The 9615-nt window shown below is 65.4% G+C and overlaps 1 protein-coding gene and 1 pseudogene across 8 annotated transcripts in view; both read left to right on the plus strand.

The window, feature by feature from the left end:
• Positions 1–8464, plus strand: part of DMPK (DM1 protein kinase) — a 36404-nt gene extending 27940 nt beyond the window's left edge. For 2 of the 8 annotated variants that reach the window (XM_030544571.1, XM_030544572.1), the window contains exons 9-15: positions 1071–1156; positions 1720–1825; positions 4692–4834; positions 5083–5180; positions 6380–6444; positions 6762–6838; positions 7827–8464. In XM_030544571.1, coding sequence (XP_030400431.1) covers positions 1071–1156; positions 1720–1825; positions 4692–4834; positions 5083–5180; positions 6380–6444; positions 6762–6838; positions 7827–8436 — 1185 coding nt within the window. In that variant the 3' untranslated portion in view covers positions 8437–8464. Of the gene's footprint in view, positions 1–1070; positions 1157–1719; positions 1826–4691; positions 4835–5082; positions 5181–6379; positions 6448–6757; positions 6839–7826 lie in introns of those variants that run through there. The other 6 variants (XM_030544573.1, XM_030544578.1, XM_030544574.1 and 3 more) reach the window with 5 other exon arrangements.
• On the plus strand, positions 3322–3502 carry LOC115641487 (annotated as a pseudogene).
• Positions 8465–9615: the final 1151 nt, after the last annotated feature.

Below are 9615 nucleotides of genomic sequence, written 5' to 3' on the forward strand. Positions count from 1 at the left end.
CACTCCTGTCCCCCAACCCCGATCTTCCACCCCATCCACTCCTGCCCCCAGCCCCCACCTACCACCCCCATCCACCCCCTTTCCCCCAGCCCCCACCTACAGCCCCCATCCATCCCTGTCCCCCAGCCCCCACCTACCACCCCCATCCACCCCCTGTCCTCCAGCCCCCACCTACTGCCTCCCATCCACCCCTGTTCCCCAGCCCCCACCTACTGGCCCCTATCCACTCCTGTCCCCCAACCCCGATCTTCCACCCCATCCACTCCTGCCCCCAGCCCCCACCTACCACCCCCATCCACCCCCTTTCCCCCAGCCCCCACCTACAGCCCCCATCCATCCCTGTCCCCCAGCCCCCACCTACCACCCCCATCCACCCCCTGTCCTCCAGCCCCCACCTACTGCCCCCCATCCACCCCTGTTCCCCTGCCCCCACCTACTGGCCCCTATCCACTCCTGCCCCCAGCCCCCACCTACCGCCCTCATCCACCCCGTCCCCCATCTCCCACCTACTGCCTCCATCCACTCCTGTCCCCAGCCCCTATCTACCACCCACCAGCCCCCCTACTCCCTAGCCCCCACCTACTGCCCCCCCATTCACCCCTGTCCCCCAGCCCCCATCTACTGGCCCCCATCCACCCTCTGCCCGCCAACCCCCACCTACTGCCCCCATCCACCCCTGTCCCCCAGCTCCCAACTACTGCCTCCATCCACTCCTGCCCCCCAGCCCCCACATAATACCCCCATCTACCACCCCTCCCACCTCCCACTCGCCCCTCCCACCTACCTCCTGCCATCCCCCCAATCCCCTGCCCGCCCCTCAAACCAACCCACGCCCACCTCTCACATGTCTACATGGAGCCTGGAATCACCTGCACACGTGGCTGCCTTTTGCTTGCATGGCTAACGCAACCGGCCCATCGCGGGCGGGGGCGGTGGGGAGGAGGGCGGTGTCAGGGCTGTGTTGACCAGCAGAGTTTGGAGCTGTGTGGGGCACATGGGGCAGGCCCTGCCGGGGTGGGTGCAGAGCTGTGTCCCCCCCAGTTCAGGGCCCCCCTCGGTGTCGCCCCCAGGAGACGCTGTCGGACGTGCTGGAGAGCTCCCCGCTGGGCGTGCACCTGCCCTTCGTGGGCTTCTCCTACGCCAGCACCGACCTCAAGTAAGGGGGTGCTCGGGGTACAGGACAGGGGGACACGGGGCCTGTCCCCTCTGGGGTGTGCAGGGGGGAATGGGGCCTCCCCCTGGCCCAGCTCGCAGGATCCGTGCATGGGTAGCCTGGTCAGGGGCTGGGCCTGGTCTGGGGAGAAATGGGGGGTTCCCCTTCCTTGGGCAAGGGGCAAGGGGAGCCCTTCTGAGGACTTGTTGGGGGTGACTAGGCAGGACTGGAGGCAGTTGGCAGGCATGGAGGAGGGACTGGGGCTGGCCCTGGCAGGGCTGGGGGTATTGGGGTGCCAGTCGTGGGGGGCATTTGGTTTGGGGGCTGGGGCTGGCTCTAATAGGGCTGGGGGGTGCTGGGGGGCCAGCTGTGAGGGGGATGCAGTGTGGTTGGGGCCTGGGGCCAGCTGTGTGGAGGGCAAAGTGAGATTGGGGGCTGAGGCCAGCCCTGGGGGGGGTGCAGTGTGGTTGGGGCCTAGGGCCAGCTGTGGGGGGGTGCAGTGGGGTTCGGGACTGGGTCTGGCCCTGGGGCTCCAGGCGGGACCATGAGATTCTCCCTCCTCTCAGACAGAATGAGCCGGGGGACAGAGGACAGGAAATCGCCATGGAGCTGGAGTGTGACCGGGGCCCCGCTCCGCAGGACCAGCCCCCCAACCTGCCCCCTGGAGACCTGGTAAGTGGCTGCATTGGGGGGCCCAATCGACTTTCCGCCCGGGGGGTCCCAACCCACAGCCCCCACCTAGCTCTGCTAGTGCCCCGCAGTGGTGGATTTAGAGGTTTAGGGTTAGGGTGCAGGATCAGGCTGGGGGTTGGGATGCAGGGGCTGGGAGGGAGTTAGGGTGCAGGAGGGGCTCAGGGCTTGGGATGCAGGGTCTGGGAGGGAGTTAGGGTGCAGGAGGGGCTCAGGGCTGGGGGCAGGTGCTGGGAGGGAGTTAGGGTGCAGGATCAGGCTGGGGGTTGGGGGGCAGGGTCTAGCCAGGAGTTAGGGTGCGAGGGGCAGCTCAGGGCTGGGGGCAGGGGCGGGGAGGGAGTTAGGGTGTGGGAGGGGGCTCAGGGCTGGGGGCAGGGTTTGGGAGGGAGTTAGGGTGCAGGATCAGGCTGGGAGTTGGGGGGCAGGGTCTAGCCAGGAGTTAGGGTGCGAGGGGCAGCTCAGGGCTGGGGGTGCAGGGTCTGGCCAGGAGTTAGGGTGCGAGGGGCAGCTCAGGGCTGGGGGTGCAGGGTCTGGCCAGGAGTTAGGGTGCAGGAGGGGGCTCAAGGCTGGTGGTGCAGGGTCTGGGAGGGTGCAGGAGTCAGGGCAGGGGGCTGGGGGTGTGGGCTGGGGTCATGGGGGTGCTCCCCTCCCCCTGCCCTGAGAGCAGGCCAGGCTGGGGTCCCTTTGGAGCCTGGGCCCTGTGCATTGGCACCAGTGGAAACCCGGTCCTGGTTCCTGGGAAGGCACAGAAAAGAGCAGGGGGCTGCAGTAGAGCGGGCACAGGCTTTCTCTGCTGGAAGAGTGAACCGTGAGAGATTGTGGGTGGGGTTATGCAGATTAGGAGTGTACAGGGAAACCAACAAGACGAAGGCGTCTGCAAGACTTCTCTGTCTTCGAACAGAATTGTATGTTCAGGGGTCTTGCTTTGAATCCTTCCACTGGAGTCCTGTCGGGGAAGTGAGCCTCCCTTCCAGGTATCTAGTTGTGGTATTTGTTACGTGGCTGGGACCTGGTCACAGTGAGGTTGAGAGTCGCAGATGCTCAGTATAGTTCCTCGGCTCTGCGAGCTAATATCAAGCTTAGATGCTCTGCCCGGCTCAGGAGAGAGCTCATAGTGTCCGACACCATCCGGTGGTCCAGACACATTCATACAGAACACCTCACAGGACCCCGACAATACCACACTGAGTAATTGAGACCACTGACCCGGAGATAACCCACTTCCTTCCTGACCAACCAAGGGTCGCACCCCACCCATGTACTCATTCACTACACCAGACTCCTTCTACATCCCGTGGGTGACGTACCCGAGCCCACTTATCTACTGATGCTTTAAAAACTCTTGCCCCCCAATCTGGGTCTGTGCCGGCTATGTGATATTTATGTATCTCCTCACCCTTGCAACCGATGCCTGTCATCCCTCAGAACTCAAGCCTGCCCCCAGTTGGAAGGTACCTTCCCTCTTAACATGTCTCTGTTTAATTTTAAACATTAACTTTAATCAATTTTTTAAATCTGTTCTTGTCAGTTTAATCGCTGACCTGTCCTTTCTGTGAGGACTGTGTCATGAATTGATTTTGGAAACAGGGGGATGGGTTGCTCCATCCGCCTCGTGCATAGATCTGGTATTGCAGTGCCGCCGGGAATGGTGCGTCTCCTTCTGGGGAGGATCTTCTGGTCAGAAAAATAGAAAGAGTTTTACCGAGATGATGCTTCTTTAACGTGGATTTTATTCAAGTAGTTGAAAAATGGGGCGTCTGGAGCACTTTGGTTTATTGATTGTTACAGTTTCTTGGGGGTGTTTTGTGAGTCTAGAGACGTGGGGTTCTTTGTCTTGCTAGAGCAGTGGTTCTCAAACTTTTGTACCCAGCAATTCTCCCAGCAAGTCTCCGCATGCGACCACCCCCTTATCAATTAAACCCACCTTTTTATATATTTAACACCATTATAAAAGCTGGAGGCAAAGCAGGGTTGGGGTTGACAGATCATGATCCCCCCATGTAATAACCTCATGACCCCCCGAGGGGTCCCGCCCCCCAGTTTGAGAACCCCTGTGCTAGAGGATTGTTTAAGAAGCTGGGATCCTTCTTTCTGCTGGGAGTCTTTTCAACAGTATGAGGGTCGAATGCTTTCCAGACTGTGGGGCTGTTGGGGAGATGGTTGGTTGTTTTTTTGTTGGTTTTTTGGGGGGGGGGTGGTTGGTAATATTTGAGGCCACACGTGTATCAACTCCTGCATGAGTTACGTAGACTTCTCCCCACCCAGCCGACGTTCCATGTGTCTGGGTTTGTAAGATCAAGGCAAGGCACTTGGCGTCGTGCTGCACCCAGCACCCAGCACAGGGGTCCCGATCCTGATTGTTTCCTCCCAAACCTCCCGTAATGTAAATGCTAAATAATCATTCTTAACTTCTCAGCGATGCCACCCTCCCCCTAACCCCCTGAAATCACGAGCTTGGCTTTAAAATCATGAGGATGCTTTTTTAAAAAAAGGTTATGAGCAGTATGTGTGGTGGGGGAGGGGGGCAAGGACGCTGGGAGGGGGGAACCGGGGGCCTGGGCAGTGTGGGGGGGGACCCATGGGGAGAGCCGGGGGCATGAGCCCAGCCCTGGGCTTCCCTCAGCCTTGCCGGTGCCCCTCACTCCTGACCTGCAGGCCCCTGCTAGCCCAGGCCTGGGCAGGGGGTGGGGGCCAGCGGGGGGGGGGGGGCGTTATGGCCCCTGATGGAGCTGAACCCAGGAGCGACTAAACACATCTAGCCCCTGGGCCAGTCCTGCCCGGCTGGGTGCCCTGATCCCATGGTGCCCGGCCAGGCTCGCCCCCCTCACGGCCGCCCTCTCCCGGCCAGGTCTGCAAGGCGCCCGATGGGCAGAAGCTGGATCTCGCCGCCTTCCTGGAGCTGCAGGCGGCCTTCGAGTCGGAGCTGCACACGCGGGAGGGGCTGCGCCAGGAGCTGAGCATGGTCAAGGTGGCCAACCAGACCTTCGCCAGGTGAGGGGCAGGGAGTCCGGGGGGAGCTGGGAGCATGGGCGGGGGGGGGGGGGGATGCGGAGAGTTGGGGGCATGGGCAGGGGGGTCAGAGGCCTCTGGAGCTGCTGGTTTTTTTTCCCCAATGCTGCCCCCCTGAGGTATGTGGCAGCGCCCCCTGCCAGCCAGTGGTGCCCATGTGAAGGGGGGTGGGGGGGCAGATTTGCTGGTTCTGGGGCTCGGCTCCCCTGATGCGCCCCCCTCAACCCCAGCCGCCTGCAGGAGGCCGAGAGCCGCAACCTGGAACTGGAAGCTCAGATCAAGCGATTGGAGGCGCAAATCGAGGGGATGAAACGGCCCGGGGAGGAAGGCAAGTGTCCCCCTGCCCATCCCTCTGCCCCCTCCAGCCCTGCCCCCTACCCTGCCTGCCCCCGTCCCCGCCCTCCTACTCTCCCCTGCCCCCTCCGGGCCCTGCCCTGGGCCTCCTACTCCCCTTACCCCCCTGGCCCCCTCATGCCCTGGCTCCTATTACCCCTGCCCCACCCCCTACCTCCCCTGCCCCCTCCAGGCCCTGCCCAGGCTCCCTACCGCTCTTGCCCCCACTGACCCACCCCTACCCCCCCTGTCCTGCCCCCCTCCGGGCCTTGCCTGGGGCCTGTCCCCCTGGGACCCTTCTCCCTCCTCTCCTCAGGGCCTCTCCCTGTCCACCCCCGTGTCATGCCCCTTGCTCTGCACCCCATTCCCTGTCACTCCCCTCTCTGCACCCTCCTCTTTCTCCTCCCCTGCCCCCCCACTTTCCCCTCGGTTCCCCTGCTCCTGTCCCAGCCCCGTACCAGGGGAAATCGGCCTGTGGCAGGCCCCCTGTGCCCGCCCTTGTGTGGCTGTTAAACGGCTGCCATGTCCCTCCGCAGAGGTGGCCACATCTCTGATCCGACTGGGGGATCCCCCTGGAATGGGGGGCTGGGGGTTTCAGGCTGACGGAAGGGACCAGGCATGGGCAGGACTGTAATTAATTGGGTGGGAAGGGGGGCAGGGACCATTCCGGGCTGGTGACGTCCGTCTGTCACGGCGCTAGCCTGGGCTTTGCCCCCTGCAGCCGCGGTGTGAGCCAGGAATTGGCCCCAGAGCCCTGGCACGGCCAGGGAAGCCGAGTTCCCGCGTGGGGCTGGTTACACCCACGCTCCCGACCGATGCCCTTACCCAGCCCCCGTGCCTGGCCCGACTGACCCGTTCCTGAGCTGGGGAGCTGAGGTGCCGCTCCTGGTGCCCGCACAGGTGGGGGCCTCAGTTCACCTAGGGCTGAGCCTGCCTGCGGGACAGGGGTCTGTGCATGGCTGGGGCAGGGGCTCTGGTGCCCACAAAGCTTGGCAGGGGCCATGGCTCTGCATGGCAGGCACCGGGGCTGAGCAGTGAGCACAGCTGGATGGTGGGGGCCCGTCTGCCCTGGGGGAGGAGGGGTGACCCCTGCATGGCTGGGTGGTGGTGGCCGTCTGCCCTGGCGGGGGGTGATCCCTGCATGACTGGCCTCCTCGGGCCATGCACGGTCCCACCTCTCTCTTTTCCTTGCAGCTGCTGTGGGGCGGCCCCCCGGCTGGGCTGCCCCCTGGCCGTGCCGCACGGAGCACCCCACTGATGTAAGCCTGGCCTGGGGGCACTGTCTGGAGGGGGGAGCTGGGGCTTAGCACCGGGGCTGGGCACCAGGCTACAACCCAACGGTGCCACTCAGGGCCCCATGCCCGGGGGGTGTATGTGGTTCACATCTGTGGGTAGCTTGGGGAGCTCTGCCTGCTTTTGCCAGGGCTGGGGTGGAGAGCAGGGCCCAGTTCCCTTCCCCCTGCCGGGCAGGTCTGGCAGGTCTGGGAGGAGGTTTGGCCTGGGTCCAGCCCCAGTGCCCGCCCCCTCCACGGCCGGCTCCGCTGATCGGGCATCTCTGCTTTCTCCATCCAGCAAGGCGGCACCATGGCACTGCGACGCTGTGAATACCCGCTTGTGGTACCTCTGTACCGCCACTTGCTGCTCTTTTCTAGGGTACGTCAGCCTCCGCTGCTCGCCCGCCTGGCACCTCACCCACCTGGCCCCTGCCCAGCTGCTTGCCCGCCTGGCGCCTCGCCCTGCCCCCGCCTGGCGCCTCACCCTGCCCCCGCCTGGCGCCTTTCCCGCCCTGTCCCCACCCGACTGCTCACCCGCCCTGCCCCCCGCCCAGCACCTCACCCGCCCTGCCCCCACCCGACTGCTCACCCGCCCTGCCCCTGCCTGGCACCTCGCCTGCCCTGCCCCCGCCCAGCTCCTCACCCTCCCTGCCCCCAGCTCGGCTCTTCACCTGCCCTTCCCCTGCCTGGCTCCTCACCCGCCCGGCTCTGTGCCCAATTCTGTGCTCCCTGCCCTGCTTTGTGCCTGGCTCTGTGCCTGCCCTGCCCAGCTCCGCCTCTGGGGCTCAGGCTGGGGTTTGGTTTAAAGCCAACTTGTGCTGGGGGCAGCTGCAATCTGACCCCCGCTTGCCCCCCGGATCCCCACCTGCTTAACTTTTGGCTTAAGGTGCTTTCCTGCCCCCGGACCCGCCTCCTCTGACTAACCCCATGTGTCACCCCTTGCTGCTCCCACATGAGCTCCAGCCCCCTCCAGTGTGACCCCCCCTCCATCCGGGCTCCCCAGGGCTCCCCCCAGCAAGCCCCAGGAGGCACCCGCCGACAGCCCTGCTTGGCCTCCGTGGGGCGGGTGTTTATAGCGAACATGCCACATTGTAGGGAGCGGGCGAGGGCCGTCTAGGGGCACCAGCTCCCATCTAGCCCCATGGTGCGGACCGACTGGCTTGGGGTGGCAGGGAATATGGGACATTGGGCTTTTCCCCTCTAGGGGCGCTGGCTCTGATCTGGCCCCATGGCGGGAAGCAGTTGGCTCAGAGGGGTGGGGAATGGGAATAATGAGCCGGGGGGAAGCCGCTGAGCAGCCCCGAGCCCCTGAGCCCCCTCTGCCCGCTGGGGGGGGGGCCCTTGCTGATGGTGCATTTCCCTCACAGGTACCTAGGCCCTGCATCACCAAGGCGGGATACCTGCTCCTTTGTACCGGTGGCTTTGGGCTGGCAGCGCCCAGCCAGGACCTGGGGGAGCCATCCTGAGCAAAGCCGGGCGCTCGCCCTGCTGCCCCCGCCCGCCATCCCCGTCACTGCCCGGCCAGCACCGCGGGGGTGCCCGGCAGCCCTCCTCTCCGGGAGGCTTCACACCAGAGCTGGGGACGCCTGGGTGCCAGCACCCCAGGCCCACGGGCCCCTTCCCACCCGGAGCCAGGCTGTATGGCTTGAGCCCCTCCTGCCATCAGGGGACCATCTCTCCAATCCCCTCCTGGGCCTGCCCTGGCCCGGGGTGCATCTGCTCCTGCCTGCCAGCCCTCTGGCCTCCCCACTGCGGACCCTGGCCAGCCCCCACTGTGTGGGACAGGCTGCCCCTGCCCTGCCTAGCCCCAGCGCCACTCCCTCCCACAGAGCCACCGCACGGCCTTGTTCGTCAGCTGGAGAAACTGAGGCAGAGCGAGAGGAAGAGAGGCACCTAAGGACGCACAGTGAATCAGGGCCAGAACTGACAAATGAACCCAGGAGTCCTGGCTCCCAGCCACCCCTCCCCCTGCTCTAACCACTACCCCCAACTCCCCTCCCAGAGCTGGGGATAGAACCCAGGAGTCCTGGCTCCCAGCCCCCCTCCCCCTGCTGTAACCACTAAACCCAACTCCCCTCCCAGAGCTGGGGACAGAACCCAGGAGTCCTGGCTCCCAGCCCCCCTCCCCCTGCTGTAACCACTATACCCCACTCCCCTCCCAGAGCTGGGGCTACAACCCAGGAGTCCTGGTTCCCAGGCCCACTTCCCCTTGCTCTAACCACTACACCCCACTCCCCTCCCAGAGCTGGGGCTAGAACCCAGGAGTCCTGGCTCCCAGCACTCCTACCCCAATCACTAGCCCCCAGATCATTCTAAGAGGCATGTCACTTTGGAAGTAATCCCAGTCCCTTGGGGGTGAAGTGATGGTCATGCCAGGGGCTGGTGCCAGGCTGGGCAGCCCGCTACCCCCCCGCATCCACAGGAACCTGGTGTTTCCTAGCCCCCCCACCCCCACCCCAGCACCCTGGCTCTCAGAAGGCCCCTCGGCACCGCTCCCAGCTCCCTTTGCCCCAGTGATCCTGGGTCCTTGGCACCGGCCGTGTCCCCCCCAGCTCCATGGGGAAGGGGAGGGGCCCAGCGGAGGGGCCAGCTGGGACCTGCAGAGACACAGCCGAGGGAGCCCATGGGTGTCCGTCCCTGCCTGAACAGAGCCGCAAGGTGGCAACAGCCGGTGGGGGCCTGCTGCCCAGGGTGCCCTGCTCCCCTCCAAACCAGCCCCTGGTGCCGTTCAGCAGAGCTCCGGCCCATCGGGGGGGGGCGCTGGGACTGAGGGCCCCCGCTCAGCACCAGGGACCCCCAGCGGGTGCCAGCCCCGGGCGCCGTTCAGCAGAGCTCCGGCCAGTCGGGGGGGTGCTGGGACTGAGGGGCCCCGCTCAGCACCAGGGACCCCCAGCGGGTGCCAGCCCCGGGTGCCGTTCAGCAGAGCCCCGGCCAGTCGGGGGGGTGCTGGGACTGAGGGGCCCCGCTCAGCACCAGGGACCCCCAGCAGGTGCCAGCCCCGAGCGCCGTTCAGCAGAGCTCCGGCCCATCGGGGGGGAGCTGGGACTGAGGGGCCCCGCTCAGCACCAGGGCCCCCCAGCGGGTGCCAGCCCCGGGCGCCGTTCAGCAGAGCTCCGGCCCATCGGGGGGGGGGGCGCTGGGACTGAGGGGCCCCGC

Source organism: Gopherus evgoodei, unplaced genomic scaffold (assembly GCF_007399415.2).
Source record: "Gopherus evgoodei ecotype Sinaloan lineage unplaced genomic scaffold, rGopEvg1_v1.p scaffold_34_arrow_ctg1, whole genome shotgun sequence".
In the NCBI taxonomy this organism is placed as follows: Eukaryota; Metazoa; Chordata; order Testudines; family Testudinidae; genus Gopherus; species Gopherus evgoodei.